This window comes from Myotis nattereri, assembly GCF_964212035.1.
Source record: "Myotis nattereri genome assembly, chromosome: 4".
Classification (NCBI taxonomy): Eukaryota; Metazoa; Chordata; class Mammalia; order Chiroptera; family Vespertilionidae; genus Myotis; species Myotis nattereri.
In genome coordinates, this window is record NC_138079.1 from 101,191,739 (window position 1) to 101,212,881 (window position 21,143).

Sequence of the window (21,143 nt, forward strand, 5' to 3'; positions counted from 1 at the left end):
GTTACATGTATTTTACCACAATTAAAAAAAAAAAAAGATACTCCAGCCACTGCCTCTACACTTCAAATAACATCAGAACTCTCCCTGCAGCTGCGGGGCCCAGCCCCAGCCCCAGTGGCCATTGGTTCTGTTCCTCCGACACACTAAGCCAGGGGTGGGCAAACTTTTGGACTCGAGGGCCACAATGGGTTCTTAAACTGGACCGGAGGGCCGGAACAAAAGCATGGATGGAGTGTTTGTGTGAACTAATATAAATTCAAAGTAAACATCATTACATAAAAGGGTACGGTCTTTTTTTTTTTTTAGTTTTATTCATTTCAAACGGCCAGATCCGGCCCGCGGGCCGTAGTTTGCCCACGGCTGCACTAAGCCTGTGCATTGTGGGGCAGTTCCCTTTGCCTGAGTGCTCTTTCTTCCCAGCCGTGCTGGCTCCTGTCATCTCTGGTGTCACCTGGCTGGCCACCATCTCAGCCAGTCCCTCCACGGTTCTCCACCCAGAGAGCAGACAGGTCTACGGAAGGCTCCCACGGTTGGCTAGGCCAGGCCAAGTGCTGGCCCGATGCCCACCAGCTCTGGGACTCGGTGCCCCAGATGACAAACAGGACAGCCCTTTGGATTTTTGGCAGGCGAACGGAGCAAGTGAACACCCATAATCATGAATGGGGCCCAGTACCAGGAAAGTGCCGACAACCGCTGCTCAGCTGCTAACCCATTAGCCGGCTCATCTGCCCTCTCCCAAGGACCTTTGCCAGGGAGAGGAGACTCGGAAGGTGGGGTCCAGCTGGACCCTGTGTCCTCAGGGCACAGGACATTGGTGACCACAAACTGCCCACCACCAGACAGGGTTACCTACAGCTGTACAAACACGAGTACAGGATGGCTCCTGGAGCCCTCTTGGGAGTTGGGTTGTTCAGAAAAGATCCCAAAAGATTCAGAGCCTGGATGATCTTGGGGGGCTGGTCCAGTCAGGCAGGCCAGGGAGCAGTAGCCACGGTCAGCTCAGGGGTCTCCAACCACTGCCTCCTGAAATCAGAGCTCGGCAACCTGGGGTCCAGAGGCCAGTGTGGATCCCTCTGAAGGTCAGAGAGGAGTGCTGGGTGATGTGCAGAGAGTGAGACCACAGGACACCCACACACCTACCTCCCAAACCTCTGTAGTGCCCCCTTGAGAGCACAAACTAAGTCATTCCTTGCCCATATTCTTAATGTCTCTAAGACCAATGCTCTCCTGTCTAAAATTCCAAGATGTACCCTTTCCCTCAGCCCCACAACAGGCAAACTTCTGAAATTGTCCCCATTCACTGTCCCCCAGCCTCTTCCTGCCAGTTTTCAGCTTTTCAACCTATAGCCTGTGGCTTCCCCCTCCCGCCCCTCCATTCATTTTCAAATGACACACCTGCCTGCAAGTCTGCAGGCCTCACACACACCCTTCTAACAGACCCATGACGCCTCCTTGCAAGGCTGGGCTGAGCTGGAGTCCATCCACTCCCAATCCCAAGCCACAACCCCAACCCCCAGCCTCAGGAAGGCCACCAGGGTGACAGTGGAAACAGCAAGAAGCCTGCTTTGAAGCAAAACTCAGAGACCAGGCAAGTCCCTTTGGGGTAGATCGTTTATCCAAGCCAGTCGCCTCCAGGGCTGTCATTCACCTGGGGCAGGGTTCCCATTCACTCCTTGGAGACCAGCTCCTCAGCAGCCCAGTATTGTCAGTGTCCGGGTGAGGCTGGGTGTCCTTTCCAGCTGTGGTCCCAGGTCACTGCCTGGCCTCCTCCGCCTGCCACACCAACTCGCCTGAGATGTAGGTGGCCTGAACGTGGAGGGAGTCGTCGAGCATCACGAAGTCTGGGTCAAAGGTGGACTGTGAGCAGGAGGCAGGGGTGGGGCTGCCCCTCCTACCCCAGCCCAAGGCGGGTGGGGAAGCCAAAGCCTGGGACACAACTTGTGCAGGCGAGGATGCCCTGGCCCAGCACAGACTGACGGAGGCCCTGGAACCGAGACTCTGGCAGTGGGAGGAAGGAATAAGGGACCAGGAGCCCCTGCCCAATCTAGTCTCAGACGTCAGAAGCCTGGCCTGCTGGGGGAGTGGTGCCAGCCCGAGGCTGGTTGCTGGGTGAGGCTGCCTGGACGTTGGGGAGGTTCCACCCTTCTGCCCACCCTGTCCCTGACCCAGGCCTCCCAAGAACTCCTGAATCTTCAGGCTGCCCAGGCCACCCCACCTTGGACCCTGACCTGCATCAGCTCCAAAGTCCAGGGTTCCCTTGAGCTTCTCCAGTCCCAGTAGCTGGGCGGGGTGCAGTGACGCAGCCTCCAGGGCCGACTCCACACTGCAGCCTGCTCAGGAGACACAGTTGGGTGACCACCCCCACCCCGCCCCCACAGCCCTGGAGCTCCAAGTCCTAGGGATGGGAGGACATATCCCAGGACTCTGCAGCAGGTCGACAAGACCCCCCGTCTCATCCCTCGCAGCCACTCACCCATCCCAACCCTGTGGGGACCCTCCTTCTGGGTCCCAGGGAGAGCACCCCCACAAGAAAGCAGTACCCTGGGCATCCATGAGGCCACCTAGGACTTGGTGCTCTGTCCCTACCAAGAAGTCAAATAACCAAACCCAATTTCCTCCGCCTCCTGCATCACTCCCAGGCCAGGCCACAGCTGTCTCCTGCCTCCCAGCCTGTCTCCTTGCTGCTCTAAACAGCATCTTGGACCCTGGTGACCCTCAGCTCCCAGATGACACCCTACCCGGGTGCTGCGAAGAGCCTCATGGGGCCTGGCCAACCACAACCTCTGCCAGATAACCCTGACCCACCTCCCCCAGAACACACAGCCCGACCCGGGAGCCTGGATTGCTGCCTGGGCCCCCTCCACCTCATCACAGCTCTGTACCTGCTAAGTCCTGCAATCCCATAGGCCCCGAACCAATGCCCTGCTCTCATGTGGGGCAAAGTCTTGGGTGCCCTGGTTTGGGTGCCTGTCACCCTGGGTTCCAGCTCTTTGCTTGCTTGTCCTCCTCTCCTCCTCCCTACGGGTGGGACCTTACCAACTTACGAATGCCCATCCCTGAGGAACCCCACTAGACATGACAGACAAGGGATGTCCAGCTTCTCTCAGATGCAACCTCCGACCCCAACATACACACACACACCAGCCTCGCTGACCTGTGGCCTGCAGGAAATGCCGAATGCAGACGTCCATCGGAGCTATGCTGCCGCTCAGTGTCTTGGTGCCTTGAGAGCAGAGAGGGCAGGCTCTGGGGGGTGGAGGGCAGGGGCCACCAGGCACACTGGATGGGGTGTGGGTCGGCTGGGAACACCTAGGTTCTTGCATCCCACCAGAGGGGCTGAGGGGCTCTTCTAATGTGGGCAGCCAGCGGGGACCATGGTCACTCACCTGCCACATAGGCCGTCAGCCCATCCACTTCCACCTCCTGCTGCCCTAGCGTGTGTCGGCCATTGCCCAAGCCCAGGGCAGGGACAGCGTCGGTGACTAACACCAGCCCTGGGGATGAAGAGGCCTCAAGACCTGCCCCACATGGTCCTCCCACCTGCCCCGACCCTGCCCAGCCGCTCACCCTGGGGATGGGCCCGGTGGGCAATGCGCAGGGCTGCGGGGTTGGTGTGTATGCCATCGGAGATCATTCCGTAGAAGATGTGGCGCCCGGGGGGCAGCCGGTCACTCGTCAGGAGCCCCACGATGCCAGGGTCCCGGTGGTGGAACTGGGCAGGGCCAGGATGGAGAAGCTGAGCGACAGCAGGAGCCCCCAGCCCACCCACCGGGAGCCGGGGCAGCACTCACAGGCAGCATGGCGTTGAAGAGGTGGGTGATGAAGGTAGCCCCGCTCTGCACGGCTTCCTCTGCAACCTGCAGGTCAGCCACAGAGTGCCCTGCACAGGCACCTGCACTCAGATTCTGCCACCAGCCCAGGAGCCCCAGGCTGCCTTCCCCCTCGGGTGGGGACGTACCCCCTCACCTAGGGACACACAGATGCCCCGAGCCGTCAGTGCCCGGATCACCTCATGGCTACGGCCCAACTCAGGAGCCAGCGTCACAATGCGAACGTTGTCCAGGGACCCGTAGGTGGCCAGAACATCGTGGAAGGCATTGGCCTCAAAAGAGCGCAGGTAGGCCTCGGGGTGTGCACCCCGCTTCTCCCGGCTGATAAACGGGCCCTCCAGGTGCACACCTGGTAGGAGGGAGTGGATGGCTCCAGCAGGCCTCTCACCCTGCAGCCCCTGCCCCTCTCACCTGCCCACCCTCCCACCCCATTTGGGCATCTGGAAGAGCAGGGGCTGCCAACAGGTCCCATAGGAACCTCCCAGGGTGGGGGCGAGGAGAGGGGTCAGCCACTCACCGAGGACCCCTGCCCCATGGGGGCCACCACTCTTCACAGGGATCTGAGGAAGGACCTGGGGGGAACCAGCTGTTAAAGCCCTGCCCCCAATGGCCCAGCACCAACGTTACAGCCCAGCCAAGGTCACAGTTCGGAGCCTAGTCTAGTGCTCCCTGGCCTTCCATCAGGTATTAGAAGATGGTCAAAGGCCCCCAACCATGGTCAGGGAAAGCATGGCGCTCAGAACCAGCAGGGCGGTCAGAGGCACCAAGAACGACAGGCCTGGGATGTAAGACTGGCCTGCCTATGAGGACCAGGAGGCGAGGAGACCCCCAGGCAAGGGTCAGGTGCATGGTCCTCAAGATGGTCCAAGTCCAGACAGCATGCCCAAGGGTTTGGACCCAGACAGGGTGATGGGCCTGGCTTCCCTGAAGACCAGAGGCAGAAGGAGTATGTGCAATCCAGGCAGAGCAAGGGGCAAAAGCAGGGTTTCAGGCACTGACAGGACGGCCATACTGTGCCTAGAGCTGGACACAGTCGTGAGGGTCACTTGTGTGTGACAGGTGCTCACACAATGTAGTGATCCTGGAGGTGGGTGGGCAGGCAGGCGTCCCAGCCCCCATCTCCCTCCTTCAAGGTGGGGAAGGAGCCCACAGAATACTGTCAAGTCCCTGGGTGAGCCTGGGACAGAGCACAGAGATATTTAATAGCCTTAAACGTGGTGTGACAGAGAGGACAGGAGAAGGGTAGGCTGACCCTGCTTGGAGCCCAACAGGTGGACGCTGGGCAGATGTGGGCAGCCATGCACTGTGGGGAAAGGAAGGAAACAAGGTCCCAAAGCCCCAGTGGGCTCAGGCCGGCAACACCTGGTGCCTTGAGAAGCGGGGGGACAAACAGCAGGAGCCTCGTTAAAGACCAGCTGGATCCCCAAGTAGGCCCTGCCAAGAGCCTAGAGAAGTAAACCACACAAGTGGGTAGAAGCAGAAAATGGGGCAATTAAAATGAAATGTATATGACTTTGGAGAGAGGGAGGGAGGGAGGGAGAGGGAATGAGAAAAACATTGATTTGTTGTTTCACTTATTTAGACACTCACTGGTTGATTCTTGTATGTGCCCTGACCAGGGATTGAACCTGCAACCTTGACACATTGGGACAATGCTCTAACCAACTGAGCTACCTGGCCAGGGCCTGAAGTTTATATATATATATCCCCAAGGATATTTTTCCATTGATTTTTAGAGAGTGGAAGGGAGGGGGAGAGACAGAAAGAAACATCAATGTGAGAGAGACACATTGATTGATTGCCTCCCGAATGCACCCCAACCAGGGCCAGGGATCAAGCCTGCAACCAAAGTACGCGTGCCTTGCCCAGAATAGAATTTGGGACCCTTGGGTCTGCGGGCCGATGCTTTATCCACTGAACCAAACTGGTTAGGGCTGAAGTATATATTTTATTGATTTCAGAGAGGAAGGGAAAGGGAGAGATAGAAACATCAATGATGCGAGAAACACATTGATCGGCTGCCTCCTGCATGCCCCACACCAGAGATCGAGCCTGCGACCCAGGCATGTGCCCCCGACCGGAATCAAACCCGGGACCCTTCAGTCCATAGGCCAACGCTCTATCCACTAAGCCAAACCAGCTAGGGCTGAAGTTTACATATATTTTTTTAAATATATACTTTATTGATTTTTTACAGAGAGGAAGGGAGAGGGATAGAGTTAGAAACATCGATGAGAGAGAAACATCGACCAGCTGCCTCCTGCACACCTCCCACCGGGGATGTGCCCGCAACCAAGATACATGCCCCTGACCGGAATCACACCTGGGACCCTTCAGCCCGCAGGCCTACGCTCTATCCACTGAGCCAAACCGGTTTGGCATGAAGTTTATATTTTTAATGCTCCCTGAATGTCACCAGTCAGGATTGTTCCCTCTGAACAGAACAAGACTCTTCTCTGGGGATCTGACCAGCTCAGGAGGAAGGACTCAGGGATCTCAACCTAAGGGTGCTCTCAGGAACACCCCCTGGTGCTCCTGGTGGCTAGCTGAGAACTGCTCTCAATCAGAATAGATGACCAAGGCCTACCAGCTTGAGAAAGCCTCTGAAAGGACACACCTGGTCGGGAGCAAACACCCAAGGAAAGGAGAACAAGTAAGAGAGGTCTCATACCCATGAAATAAGAATGGGATGTGAGCTCTGGCCGGTGTGTCTCAGTTTGTTGGAGCATCCTGCAAGGCACCAGGCGGTTGCTGGTTCAATTCCTGGTCAGGGCACATGCCTGGGTTGTGGGCTCAATCCCCAGTAGAGTGTGCAAGAGGCAGGCAATCAATGTTATGCTCTCACACTGATGTTTCTCTCTTCTCCCTTCCTCTCTCTAAAAATCAGTAAACTGCCCTAGCCAGCTTGGCTCAGTGGATAAAGCATCAGCCTGCGGACTGAAGGGTCCCAGGTTCGATTCCAGCCAAGGGCACATGCCTGGGTTGTGGGCTTGATCTCCAGTAGGGGGCGTGCAGGAGGCAGCTGATCAATGATTCTCATCATTGATGTTTCTATCTCTCTCTCCTTCTCCCTTCCTCTCTGAAATCAATAAAGATTTTTTTAAAACCCTTTATATTAAAAAATAAATAAATAAAAATCAATAAACTATTCTTAAAACAAAACAAACAATAACAACAATAACTAAAAGAATCGGATGTTAGAAAAAAAGAACATTACGGGGGGAAAGCAAGCACTTGCACATTAAAGTGCCAAAAATATATAATAAATGTCACACTATATAATGGAACCAGAGCTACCATGCCAGAGGAACTCCCTTGCACATCTTATACCTTACATTTTTGAAATGTTAAAACAGGGCAAAATAAACCATCTGGACTGGGCTTAAGTAACATTGTATCCCAAAGAACTGTTTGCAAAGATAACAAGAAAGCAGTTATTATGACTACTGCACTGAAAATTAAAAAGATTTTTTAGAATTAACATCACTATTTCCCTGGCCGGTGTGACTCAATGGTTGGAGCGTTGTCCCATACACTAAAAGGTGACAAGTTTGATTCCCGATCAAGGCACATACCCAGGTTGTGGGGTCAATCCCATCAGGAGGCAACCAATGGATGTTTCTCACTCACATCAATGTCTCTCTCCTCTCTCACTCTCTCTAAAAATAATAACATATTATTTAATATTATTGTTTACTTATAAAAGCATTAACATCACTGTTATGTTATCCACACCAATAAAAATGCCTTCCTTCAATTGATGTAACTGTTCCCCTTCCCCTTCTCATTCATATAAATACCCATTGCTTTTGTCTCCAAATCAGAACATTACTTGGACTGCTGCCTAAATCAGTGCTTCCCAAATAGCTATTCCTTGATCTCAAATAAATCCTTTGCCTCTCACTTTATTTATTTTTAAACTTTTTATTTATTGATTTTTAGAGAGAGGAAGGGAGAAACATTGATTTGCTGCTCCACTTATTGATGCATTCATTGATTGATTCTTTTAAAAATATATATATATATATATATACATATTTATTTCAGATAGGAAGGGAAAGGGAGAGATAGAAACATCAATGATGAGAGAGAATCATTGATTGGCTGCCTCCTACACACTCCTTACTGGGGATTGAGCCTGGACACATGCCCTGACCAGGGAACAAACCCGCAACCCTTAGGTGCACAGGACAATGCCCAAAACACTGAGCTACACTGGCCAGGGCCCTGGTTGATTGTTGCACATGCCCTGAATTGAACCCACCACAACCTTGGTGTATCGGGACGGCACTCTAACCAACTGAGCTATATTGGCCAGGGCTGCCTCTCACTTTAAAAGGCCTTTTTATTTTTAGGTTAACAAAAATATGCACTAAAGCAAAAAACAGAAAAATAAGAGAAGAACTGGAAGATAAAAATAGCTAAGAGAATGTTCACAAAACAGTCAACGAGGAAGAAAGGAGAGAATAAAAGGAGAGTCGCCATCCAGGAGGCCCAACAGCACAATAACTCCCAGAAGGAAAAGACAAAGAAATGATGGAGAAAAATCACCAAAGAAATAATTCAAGAAAAGCAAAACAAACAAACAAACAAACAAAACCCCAAAATAGGACTTCCAGACTAACAGGGCCCAACAAAGGCCAGCAAAGTAGAAGAGCTCCCCCCCCGTCCCCAAAATGTCACCCTGAGACTTTATTTTTTATTTTTATTTATTTACTTTTTAAAATATATTTTTATTGATTTTAGAGAGGAAGGAAGAGGGATAGAGAGAAACATCAATGATGAGAAAGAATCACTGATCGGCTGCCTCCTGCATGTCCCCTATTGGGGATCCAGCCCGCAACCCAGGCATGTGCCCTTGCCCAGAATCAAACCTGGGACCCTTCAGTCCACAGGCCGACGCTCTATCCACTGAGCCAAACTGGCTCAGGCGTCACCCAGAGACTTTAGAACCCAGGGACAAAGGGAAAATCCCACAAGTTTCCAGAGGGAAGAAACAGGTCACACACAAAGGATCAGGGGTCAGATGGTTTCCAAGTTTTCATTAGCCACTCTGGAAGTTAAATGTCTTTAAAATTCTAGAGAAAAATGACTCCTCAATTAGAATTCTAACCTAGCCAAACCATCAATCCAGAGACAACGTTTTTGGACTATCGAGATCTCAAAACCTTTACATCTTACGACCCCTTTCTCCGAAAGTCACTGGAGGATGTGCTCCACCAAACAAAGGTGTAAACCAGCAGAGGAAGACACAGGATACAGAAAGATCCAGCAGAAAGAGGCCAGAGGACCCCCTCCAAGTGAGGGTAAGGGGACTCCCAGGACAGCTTGGCCAGGTAAGGCCAGCAGCCAGTGCTGGAAAAGTAGGTCCCAAGGCTTCCACAAGACGACGAAACAGATGGAATCCTTGGTCTAAATATCCCAAAAGAGGAGACAACTGGCAGAAAGCCTGGAATTAAGTCAGCAGATAAAGAACTATGCAGCCCTGGCCGGTGTGGCTCAGTTGATTGGAGCATCATCCCCTACACCAAAAGGTTGCTGGTTTGATCCCTGTCAGGGCACAGGCCTGGGGTTCGGTCCTGCAGGAGGTACTTGATTGATGCTCTGTTGTCACACTGATGTTTCTCTTTCTCCCTTTCCTTTCCTCTCTCTCTAAAAATCAATTTAAAAAAATATTTTAAAAAAATGTAGCCCTGGCTGGTGTTTCTCAGTGGTTAGTGTCAGCCCAAGCACCAAAGGGTCTCGGGCTGGATTCCCAGTCAAGGGCACATACCTGGATTGCAGGCCATTCCCAGCCCTGGTCAGCATGCAGGAGGCACCCAATCGATGTGTCTCTCACACTGATGTTTCTCTTTCTTTCTCTCTGCCCCCCCTTCCCTTGCTCTCTCCTTCCACTCTATCTAAAAGCAATGGAAAGTCCCCAGGTGAGGATTTTTTTAAATGTAAATGAGCTACAAGTCCTCTTTACACAGTCCCAGTGACTAATCTAACAAAAATTGCAAGAAACTATTTGGGGAGGATAAGAAGCGAAAGAGCTAAAAGAGGCCAAAGAGAGCCAATCATCTTTCCTGATGGGAAGCCAATAATACCGCTCTGAAAAGTCAAGCAGGAGTACCAGCATAGGTTTTAGAGATATAAGGGTAAATTCCAAAGGGTCAACTGAGTTAAAAGTGACTGTCGCATTAAAATATATATAAAAAATAAAGAGCCCTAGCTGGTTTGGCTCAGTGGATAGAGCGTCGGCCTGCGGACTGAAGGGTCCCAGGTTCGATTCCGGTCAAGGGCATGTACCTAGGTTGCAGGCACATCCCCAGTGGGAAGTGTGCAGGAAGCAGCTGATCGATGTTTCTCTCTTATCGATGTTTCTAACTCTCTACCCCTCTCCCTTCCTCTCCATAAAAAATCAATAAAATATATTTAAAAAAAATAAAGACAGTGACTGTCCCTCAGTGAGAAGTGTGGGGGCAAAGGGCTACTATTTTTCCTAATAAGCCAAGTAAGTTATAACATATACAAGTTCACTAAAGATGAAAAAAGACAATGTATGAGTTTTTCCAGAACAGACTTTTAAGAGGGAAAGCGAGAGAGCATGAAGTAGAGAGAACAGAATAAAAAACAGTTTAGAGGTGAAGGGAATGAGCACCTACAGGGAGGTAAAAGTGGGAGAGGCCAAAGTGTAGAAGATGAGGGGGCCAGCGGCCATGGCCTGGCTGCACCCTGAGGAGGTACCTGATCTTGCCTCAGAGAAGCAGAGAACAGTGAAAGCCAACCTTCCTCCTGGATGGACAGAAAAGGGCAAGACTGGAGGACACCCCCAGAAATAGAGCAGGTGGTTTCAATGGACCAGAGCATGATGACAAAACCTGGGTAACTCTTGACAAAGAGGCAATCTAGTTCTGCTCAGTATGAATGGGCCATGGAAGAAGGGGGGGTGGATGGGAGTGGGAGTAGGGGAGACAGCCAAATGAGCAGTCCTGTAGTTTCTAAGATGATGTTTTAACCTGTGTTAAAATTTTTATGTTCAGAGCCCTCAACAATTTCCACTATAAATCAGTTTATTCTCTGCTTCCCAAGGTCTTTATCCTGTAAGGGTTTAAGGGGGTTGTTGAGTGCTGGGAAGAAAATAAGAGTCCTCTGGCCAGAAGCTCTTTCTCCTAAGGAAAAAGATCTCACAGTTTGTATCATGATGGGCCAATGTACTGCACAGGTAGATGGGGAAGGATGTGAACCAGCTGGTGCAGCAGACATAGAAAGGCAGGGGGCTGGGGGTGAGGGGTGGGGTGGGCAGGAGAGCAACTGCCTGGAATCGCTGGAATGTACCTGGGCAGAGCCAATGCTTGGCAGGTAGGGAGAGAAGGTTTGGGAAGGTGGTGTTTATCCTGCAGATAAGAGCGGAGGAGGAGTGTGAGTGCTGTGCGGAGCCCTGTACACTCTTCAGGAGACAGGATAACAGTCACCAAGCCTCACTGGTGGGGACTGGGAAGGGGGAAGACGAAGAACAAAGAAGTAGGTGGGAGAGCATGTTCCAGGATTCCAGGTTCCGTAAATTATAGGATGATGACCAGGAGAGAAAGCACGGAATCAGGTGCGAGTCTGTGGCAGGAAGATGAGTTTGGTTTTTAACATCTGACTCTGTGATGGGAGAGCTGTGATAAATTTCCGGAACGATGCCCATAGCTGACATTTAGCTAGTGCTCAATATGTACCAAGCACAGTGCTGGGCACCCAACAACTCTAAAGGATGAATGTCATTATTATCCTCACTTTAGGTTTGAGGAAACAGAGGCTCAGAAGGAGGAAGGAGTCTCCCAAGTCTCCCAGCTGACAGGTGATAGAATCAGTCAGGAGCCCACATCCACCTCGCACAGCTCCTGGCTCTGGTGCTATCTCCACACTCCCAGGAGGGAGCCCCACAGAGGGCAACGCAATCAGTGATTCTGGAATGGATCCTGTACTGGAAGAAAAAATACTACAAAACTGGAACAAAGATGGTAGTTTAAAAGATAACAATTTCCTAAACTCAGTAACTCTGTTATGCCTACACAACAGAATACCCATGCTTTTAAGAAATAGTTAAGAAGTAAAGAGGCACGACCTATACAACCTACTCTCAAACACCTCAGGAAAAAAAGAACATACACACAGAGAATGAGACCAAATAATTAAATGTGGCAAAGAGTAAAGAGAAGAACCTGCATGAAAAGTAAAATTTCTTAAAGGAAAAAGGACACCTGGCACCTGAACAGCAGGACTTGCAGGTCAGAAGTCAGGTGGGAGGGTGTGGGTGTAGGCCACTGCAGCAGAGCAAGGCTGGAGTACAATGGCGCTTCTCTCTGGAAGGTTACCACACACCATATACCACAGGCAGGCTAGCCAGGGGAAAGCCTGAGAAGTGGCCAAGGATGTGGCAACGGGAAAGTCCCCATGGCCTTGATCCAGGAGGCAGATTCTGGAACCTGGAAGTAGCCAGAGTACAGAGTGGGAAAGGCATGTGGCAGGTGAAGGTGCTGAGGCAGCAAATGTGGAGGCCTGTGGGGACAGCTGCAGCAGACAGACCGGAAATGACAGCGGGCCCGGGGCAGCAGGCAGAGGGGCACCTGAATTTGAGAACGACCAAGGGACAGGACCCGGAAGGACCAGATGGAGGAAGGTCAGCAGGTGAGGTCAGACCCAAGTGCCCAGGGGCATTGTGGGGAGAGGAGATGGTATCTGAAAATTAAGGAGCTGGCTACCTCTCGGGCCCCCTTGGCTTGAGGCCGGGCGCCTGACCTCACCTTGTGATAAACCTCTGGTGGCGAGGTGACTAAGGTGGGACAGAAAGAGGTGACTCCGTGCGACAGGATCCTCTGGGCTACAAGGGCTACTCCCGAACCCACATCCTCTGTGGCCTGCGAGAAGTCAACGCCAAATCCACCTGTGGTCGCAGAAGAGAGGAGGTCGCACGGCGCTCCGAGCTCCGCCCCTGGGTCTCCACCCCCAGGCCCCGACCGCACCGTTGATCTGCACGTCAATGAAGCCGGGCGCCAGGAGGCAGCCCCCGCAGTCCCGCTGCTGGTCGGCTACGAGCCGCTCCTCAAAGAAGAGCGTCTCTGGGTCCAGAATGCGGCCCTCGCGCACCCACAGATCCTCCCTGCGGACAGAGAGGGGTGGGGCTCGTGTCGCCGACCCAGCACCCTGCACCCAACCCGCGTCCACCATGGCCAGGCCCTGCGCCCGCCGGCTCCACTCCCGCAGCGCCAGGCGCCGCCCCCACGCCCCACCTGAGCAGCCTTCGGCCCCGCAGGATGCGGCAGTTGGTGAACCGGAGCACCGGGGCCCGCGAAGCGCCCTTTCCGTCGCGCATCTTGAGCCGAATGAGCCCAGCTCAGCTGGGGGCGCCGGAGCGGGGCCCCACCCACATGACCCTCAGCTGACTACAGCGCGCGCCACGTGACCAGCGTGCCCACGTGACCGCGCACACTGCGGCGCTCTGACGCCGCGGCTCAGCAGCCCGCCCCCCCCCCCCCCCCCCCCGGGGGCCCACACAAGCACACACACACAGATGTCCAGTCACATCCGAGAATTTTATTGGACACGGCTCTGGGCCTCGCAGGCCCAGCTCATGGCCCCGCAGCTAGGGCTGGAGGACAGTGGTTCCATACAAAAGATCTCAGGGCACACGGTAACCCCACAAAGCGACACTCTAAAGATTATTATAGTTGGGAGACTGTAGGGCTGCTCCACAGACGTGCGAACAGGTCAAATCTTTATAAATAAACATCCAGTGAAAACGACAACTCGATTTCATCCCTATACACAGAGCACTCTAGGGCAGGTAAGTGGGTGGGGGTGGCTAGAAGCCACCATCCTCACTGGTCAGGGGACCTGGATGGGTGATGATGAGTGGGCCCAGATGTCCACGGCACGGGGCGGGTGGGGGCAACAGACAATGGGCACTAGGACACTGCGCATTTACAAGACCAACTACTTGGGGGTAGAGGGGGGCAGCTGCCCCGTGCATGTGTATCAGGCTGTTCATTCTGGAATGAGGAGGGGGTGGTCTTTACATCATATCCTGTGGCTGGTGGGCTTTGAGAGGAGCTACTTTGTGGAGAGGATGAGGGCGACGATGAGACCGTAGAGACCCAGCACCTCCGCGAAAATGAGGATCAAGATCATGCCCACGAATAGTCGGGGCTGCTGGGCAGTGCCCCGCACACCGGCGTCACCCACAATGCCAATGGCAAAGCCCGCTGCCAGCCCACTAAGGCCCACACTCAGACCAGCGCCCAGTTGGAGGAAACTCCTGGGGGAGAGAGGACAAGAATAGACATTAGCTGCCTGTTGGGGAAGATGGTAGGCACAGGCCACTAGCCCACTCCCCAGCCCTCCAGCCCTATGCAGTGGCCTGAACCAGGGCAGGGCGGGTGTGGTGGGAGGAACCCAGCACTCACCTGTAGAGACTGATGCCTTCATTCAGGGAGTTGGCGATAAGGACTGCCACCACCAGGCCATAGATGGCAATAATGCCAGCCATGACCACTGGGATAATGGACTTCATGATCAGCTCTGGTCGCATGACAGACATGGCCGCGATGCCAGTGCCACTCTTGGCGGTACCATAGGCAGCACCCAAGGCTGTTGGGAGGAGGCAAAGTGAGCCCAGGCATCTGGAGCCAGCACCTTGGCAGTAGCTCTGACACACCTGAGGGCCACCCCATTATCACAGGGAACAATGAAGGTGGCACCAGCCAGGGGCAGGAGGTGACCCTCAGGGGAAATGGTCACAGCCAAGCACTCAAGAAACACAGGTAACTGTTCCTTTCTTCTGCCAGAGGTCCTTATGGCTGGGTGGCTTATCTGGGCTCCTGCTCTGTTGGGAAACCCCCACCTGTGCTCAGCACTCCCCAATCCTGCTATACAACTCCCATGCTCCCAAGGAGTTCAGCTCAGCTGCCCTGACCTAAAAGGTGGAGCTGTAACAGGCTGGCAGCAGTCACACAGGGACACAGGCAGCTGGGCCCCTGATGTCTTGCTGGAGATTCTGGACACACTTTGTCCCACCTAGAGTCCCAGGCACTCAGGTCACAGAGGGCCTGGAAAAGCATGCAAAGATTGCATATCGGCAGCCCAGATGTTAGGCCAGGGTCAGTCTGTTGGCCCTAGGGCTATGCTGGAAGAGTCCCAAGACACACAGGGTCTGACCACTGGTCAGGGAAAGCAATCTGGTAAGTCCTGTTCTCTCAGGCCAGAGTTTCCTGGGCTCCCCACCCTGCCCTGGGACACAATGCTAGGAGAGGTGGCGTCTGTGCTGATGGGATGAGCACACCCTCAACCATACAGCAGGCCTAGAACCTTAAGTCTGGGGAGGATTCTCTCTCAATACCCAGAGGAGCAAGGGCAAGCCAAGGAGAAGACAGGGCACAGGAAGACAGGGGGCGTGGAGCCATCACCCAGCCCAACCTTGAGGCCTCGGCAGATCTCCCCGAAGCCTAGCCTCTGCCCAAGGCCTCCAGTAATGGGGGTGGGGCTCTAGGAAGGCCTGTCTCCTCTTCCGCTGCCCTCCTCTCTCCCCCTAGAGTATGCTGCCTTCCTGAAAGTTCCCCTCTTCTGGCTTGGAAGTCTAGAGTAACTTTTGCCCAGAATAGAGAGCCACAGCGGGTGAAGGCAGCTCTTCTGACTCAGTCACCTGCTCTCCAGGGTTCCACTGCACTTCCTGAGCAGAGGACACGGGTTGGAGATGGAAGGGACCAAGACAATCCTGGCCATTCCTCTGCACATTCTGTTCACCTATGTGGGCCACAAGGTACCTACTCTGCAGAGGGTCGCTGCCTTCCTAGGGCTCTAAGCTTGGGGAGGAGACAGACAGCACCTCCGCCCACAATGCCATGTTCCAGGAGAGTGGGGAGGAGGGTAGTGATGGGGTCTGGGAAAGGGCTTCGTAGAGGTAACATCTGAGTGGAGGGGGGACGAGGAGCAGGAAGATTCCAAACAGCCTGAATGGAGATGCTAACTAAGATAGTGCTGGATGGGGACCTACTGGAGGGAGGCAAGGCTGAGGCGAAGGGCCTTGAACTGCCTCCTCCCCATGGCCCTGGAGGCACCGTAACACTGCCTCGCCTAAACACTCAGCAGCTTCAGCCTGGGGCCCAGGGCCTCTTGTCTTCATGAAGCCTTTGCTGGGATTCTCCCGGTTGCAGTGCATCCTTTGGCTCCTAATGGAGGCCCAGCATGCCAGGCTGTCACGTGTGTGCAAGGGGCCAGTGCCATGGCTCAAGGGTGAAAGCACAGGCGGCCACATGGCACTTAGGGGGAGATGGCTTCAGGGAACTCAGCATCACAGGCACTGGAACTGCGAGAGGCAGGCAGAGCTGGCCCGTCGCTCGGAGGGCAGCAGGGAGATCTGTAGCTGGGGCTGGGAAGGCCACAAGAACAAAGGGAAGAAACAGGAATGACCATCAGGAGAGAAAAGCAGGCTGGCTGGGGAGCAGCAGGTGGCTGAGAAAGCCCTGGATAGCTCTGAAGGCCAAGCCTGATGGGGCTCCAGATCCAATGGGAGACTGCGATCAGAGGGCCGTTCCAAGAACACAGCACCAAACACAGGTGTCTACCAGCAGGGAGGAAGTCACAAAAATTATGGAAAAGGAACAACTGACAGCTTCGTGGAAGACATGATGAAGAATCAACTGGATTTTTTTTGGTCACAAGTTAAAAAAAAAAAAAGAGGAAGCTGAAGTGGGAGATGGAGATTGGGGAGGCCTGAGAGTGAGCGGTCCTCATTCAGTTGTAAGAAGACCAGTCAGCAAAGCACTAGGCAGGCCAGGGAATATCTAGGCCAGGAGCTAGGGACAGAGCTTAGAGCCGGCCAGGCAGCGACACCTGAGGCCTGAGAACTGAGGGGTTTGTTCACATAGGCACAAGGAGGTAGATGAAGGCAAGCCTTGGAGAAGGACATATTTAAAGGAGAAATGAAATAAGAAGTCAACCACAATTAGCCCCATGTAGTGAAAGGAGTGAAGCTGCATTCAGAAGAATAGGCATGAATGGTCTCAATACCCAGGAGCTTGGGACAAGCAAAAAAAGCCCTGGATCAGTGCTATCCTGTTCTCAGTAACTTTCGGAGCTCTGCTGGTCAGGCTCCATTGAAAGTACCAAGTAAGCCCTGGACGGTTTGGCTCAGTGGATAGAGCATCGGCCTGCGGACTGAAGGGTCCTAGGTTCAATTCTGGTCAAGGGCACATGCCCAGGTTGTGGGCTCGTTCCCCAGTAGGAGGCGGGCAGGAGGCAGCCGATCAATGATTCTCTCATCATTGATGTTTCTCTCCCTCTCCTTCTCTGAAATCAATAAAATACATTTTTTTAAAAAGCAAGTACAAAATTAAGTTCTAGAAGGAAAAGAGAGGCACCTGGTAATCAGAGGGAGACCAGGAGCAGGATACAGATAAAGGGCTTAACAGGCAAACTCAGCTTCAGGAGCAGACAGTGACAGCCAGAATTCCGGGTGGGCAGGCATTGTGTTTTATTCACTTATGTCTCCACGTGGCTGGCACATAGTAGGAGCTCAATCAAGACTTGTTGAATAAATGACAGCCACCAGTCACACCCCAAGGAGAACAGGTAAGGCAGAATCTCTGGAGGCCAAGCACAGAAAAGCCGGGGCAAGCAGGCCCGGCAGCCTGCTGGGAGGTTCTGGGAAGCAGTCAGCCCCTGAAGATGTGGAAAGAGCAGGCACTGGCTAGAAGGGAAGGGGAAGTCAGACTTCTCCCACCACAAATGACCTCTTATGGCACATGATAGAAAGGACAGGGCTCACTCAGCAGCTCGTGACTGGCAGGCAGGCTCAGGGAGAGGGAGGCCTCCCAGAGAGCAGAGCCCCCCAAGTCTCCACAAGTGTTTACAGTCAGCAGAGACTGTTTGGAGTTCAAACCCTCCACATACCTGCATCGGGAGCCTACCAATTCATCAGGTAGGGTGGGGCAGGGCGTGGTCATCAAAGCCAAAAACCAGACCCAGACCAGGCCAGACCAGTCCATGGGGGCTGCATCTGGGCCAGGACTCACCTCCCTGGGTAGCACATTCCTGAGCCTGCCCCCAAGGATCTTTCTCCCAGGCCAATTTTCACTAAATTCAACACCCCAGGACTGTCAAGAACCAACTTCAAAAGCAGGGTGCCATAGAGAATGCTCGAAGGCCCCTTTCTCCATGCCTAGGGCAGCCCTTTCCAATACCAGGCCTTGCGGAAAGGAAGGTAGGTCATTCACTCATTCATTCATTCATTCATTCTCATTCATTGGGGCCTGAACTAGAACACTCTCCTAGGGGAGACCCAGTCCCCTCAATGCGGAGATTCTCTGTGAGACCCACTCCCAGGCAAGCGTCCACACATCCCAGCGCTGATGCTGGCCCGATTCCCATTGTCCTCGGCTGTCTCAGTTCCAAACACTCCCACCCCTGGTTCCTGCCGACTCTCAGCATCAACTTCTCAGCCCAGCTTTCCCAACAAACCCACACAAGGCTATTGGGCAACAGTGACAAGCCCTAACCGGAAGCACCTACCTCAGGGTTAGACCCACCCGACCCGGACGGGGGAAGGAGGGAATGGAGGGAAGGGAAGGGCTGGGCACCTCGGCTGGGAGCACCGGGACTCGATCCCCCATCCCCACCGCCCACGGACCGGGCCGGCCCTCTGTCTGGGGAGCTGTCTGGGGTGTGATGTCACGCCTTCCCGCAGGACTAGGGGGGGGGGGGAGGGGGAGGAGGGCGGGCGGATGCGGAGCAGGCGCAGGACCGCGCGCCCCCACCCCAGCCTCCCCCCACCGCTCCTCCGGCTAAGATGGCAGCGGCGCCATCGCCCCACCCCCGCACCGACTCGGAACGGGAGCGGGGAGGCCAGCCCGGGTATCCCTGGGAGACCCTTGGGACCCACACTCCGGCCCCACCCGTAGGTCCCGCCCTGGACACCCCACGGCCCAGGCAGCCTTCTGGGCCCCGACCCCAGCCCGCGGTCACGTGAGGCCCGGGACCCCCCGCAATAGCTTGGAATTACGTCAGAGTGACGTCACACGCCGAACCCCCGGCCAGCTGTGGGCACGAGACCCACGCTCCCCGGCGCCCCCCGGGTCCCTCCTGCCGCGGCGCTCACCGCTGAAGATCATGGCGGCCGAGGCGCCCATGACCGCGAAAAAGGAGGCGTACTCGGGGCCGCCGCTCTTGACCTCGGACATGTCTGCGGGTGGGGAGGGGGCGAGCTCAGCAGGCCGAGGCGGGGGCGAGGACCGGCGGGGCGAGGCGCGCAGGCAGCTGGCAGCGGGCGCGAGGCGAGCGGACGGACGCGGCGGCGAGGCTCCCGGGCAGTCAGCCGCTGCGCTCTAAATACCAGCACCGCAGAACAAAATGGCCGCAGCGGCCGCGTCACGTGATCCTGGCCCCGCCCCCCGCGGGCCGGACCACTGCGCGCCGGCGGGGGGCGCCGCGGCCCCGCCCCCTGAGCGGCCCGCTGGCCGCGCCCACCCCGTGCGGCCACCCGGCCGGCCCGGACTCTGGCGTGGCGGCCCCTCGGCCTCCGCGGGGGCGCTGCCCGTGGCCGCGGCATCTCGGCCCCCCGGCGTTGCGCCCGTCGGGCCCCTCCATCGGGGCGGGGCGGCGGCGCGCTCCATTATCATACGGGGCGGGACGCGGGGCGCTCCGCCTCCTCTGCGGCTGCGTGGCGCCGCCGGGGTTCGGATCCGTGGGCTGCTTTCCTTCGCCTTTGCGGCTGGGACCCTCGGCTGCCGGCGTCTCACGGCGGGACCCGGACCCTCCTCTCCTCGCCCTGGAGCGATCCGAGCATCCGAGCAGGCGGGGCCCAATCCCGAGTCCGGGCGCGGCCTCTGTCCGACGCTCCAGCCCCGGAGCCCCCGCCCGCCTGTGAATCCCCTCGCTCGCTCCACCCTGACCCCGACCACAGCGTCCCCAGACCCAGGCCCACCAGCTCCTGACCCAGAAATGGGTGACTTCGCCCCTGGCTTCCCAGGAGAAGCAGCGCCCTTCCCTCCCTCTGTCTCCTCTGTTGCATTAGGGACCCAGACTGCAGCGGCGGGGGCGGCGGGGGGGTGGGGGTGTCTCTGTCCCCTCGAGACGAAGGCATGACCGGTTTGAAGTCCGGCAGGGCTGCGGCCTGTGCAGGCTTCCCGGGGTGACTGCCCGTTCTGGGGTCCCTGCCCTGTCCTCGGCCAAAGCGTGCACCCTCAGAGCTGCCCTTATTTCTGGAGCCAGCACGCAGCCCGGCCGGGAACTGACACCGGCCTGTTGATCCCACGTGGTGGCCCCGCACCCCAACTGGCTACCCGATGATCTACCCAGCAGCTCTGGTTTCCTGTGCCCTTTGTCTCTTCCCTTTCAGGAGCCCTGGGTGCCTGCTTTCTGGGTGTCCCTGGAGCTCCAAGTCCTCCCTGCCTCCCTCTGCCACCCCCTCCCTTGCCCTAGACGCTGACTTCTGGAAAGAGGAATCTTTACTCTGTGTGTCCACCTCACCTGCCCTCCATCCTTCCCCAAGGTCACCGGAGACTGCCATTTCTCTAAGCCAAGGGACACTTGTCAGGCTGTCTGAGTGGGTTTCTCTGTTGCCGTGGCCCACTGCCCACTCCTCCACAACCTCTCCTTTCTTTCCTGGTCATTTCCCGTGGCTCAGACGCCCTGATTCCTTCCTGGAGCTCCAGGGAGGAGCAAGAACAGGCCCAGGTCCTACAGTGGTTCCCAGGGCTTCACACCCCTCCCACCCCCGCCCCTGAGTGATCAGGTCACCTGTCTGTACCTTACCAGACGTGCCCCAAGCCCACCCTCCATAACTCTAGGCACTTAGGGTCCAGGACCAGGGAGCCCAGGCCAGGCTGAGGCTGGCTGGGTGCCAGGGACACTGGGTGCAGGGGGAGAATTCACACCAAGGAAAGGAGGGGCCGGACAGTCCACAGCGGTCGGAAGTACAGTGGTGGGCAAAGTGCACAGAACCTTGGTATGGCTGAAATTCCAAGACCGGGAAATCGGGGGACAGTTTCCTCACTGGGCTCAGGGAGCAGGTCAGCTTGCTCCCGGTCCTCTCATTTTCTGCGCAGGTTCTGGAATGAGGCGTCACACTGGTTCTCTAGTGGGGCTGCCGACACCTCAAACTGAGCTCAGTCCCATCCGCATCACCACCAACTTCCACCCGGTTATTTCCATTTTGGGTAAGAGACACAACCATCCACCCAGCTGCTCCCATCAGCAGCCTTCGAGTCACGAACTGCTCATGCATCATTACTCACCAAGCCCTCCGCTTCCCGGACTTAGCTCTGACCCCGCCAGAAGCCCGCTGCCCCG

At 55.4% G+C, this 21,143-nt stretch overlaps 2 protein-coding genes across 4 annotated transcripts; both read right to left on the reverse strand.

Moving 5' to 3' along the window:
- Positions 1 to 1,593: 1,593 nt before the first annotated feature.
- AMDHD2 (amidohydrolase domain containing 2) lies at positions 1,594 to 13,334 on the reverse strand. 3 transcript variants are annotated; one of them, XR_013995896.1, is made up of 11 exons: positions 13,091 to 13,334; positions 12,824 to 12,960; positions 12,605 to 12,744; positions 4,348 to 4,402; positions 3,967 to 4,179; positions 3,792 to 3,880; positions 3,568 to 3,712; positions 3,387 to 3,494; positions 3,155 to 3,246; positions 2,229 to 2,330; positions 1,594 to 1,841 (listed from the first exon to the last, which is right to left on the reverse strand). XR_013995896.1 is itself a non-coding variant. In XM_081089278.1 (11 exons), the coding sequence occupies exons 1-11, from the start codon at positions 13,171 to 13,173 to the stop codon at positions 1,753 to 1,755; spliced, it is 1,230 nt and encodes a 409-aa protein (XP_080945404.1). In that variant the 5' UTR covers positions 13,174 to 13,237; the 3' UTR covers positions 1,594 to 1,752. The 3 variants fall into 3 exon arrangements, 2 of the variants coding, with proteins under 2 accessions (XP_080945404.1, XP_080945405.1); XM_081089278.1 differs by having other exon boundaries at positions 3,155 to 3,223; positions 13,091 to 13,237; XM_081089279.1 differs by having other exon boundaries at positions 3,155 to 3,349; positions 13,091 to 13,179.
- A 40-nt stretch (positions 13,335 to 13,374) lies between these two features.
- Positions 13,375 to 19,244, reverse strand: ATP6V0C (ATPase H+ transporting V0 subunit c). The gene is made up of 3 exons (XM_081089309.1): positions 18,952 to 19,244; positions 14,264 to 14,447; positions 13,375 to 14,115 (listed from the first exon to the last, which is right to left on the reverse strand). The coding sequence occupies exons 1-3, from the start codon at positions 19,031 to 19,033 to the stop codon at positions 13,911 to 13,913; spliced, it is 471 nt and encodes a 156-aa protein (XP_080945435.1). The 5' UTR covers positions 19,034 to 19,244; the 3' UTR covers positions 13,375 to 13,910.
- Positions 19,245 to 21,143: the final 1,899 nt, after the last annotated feature.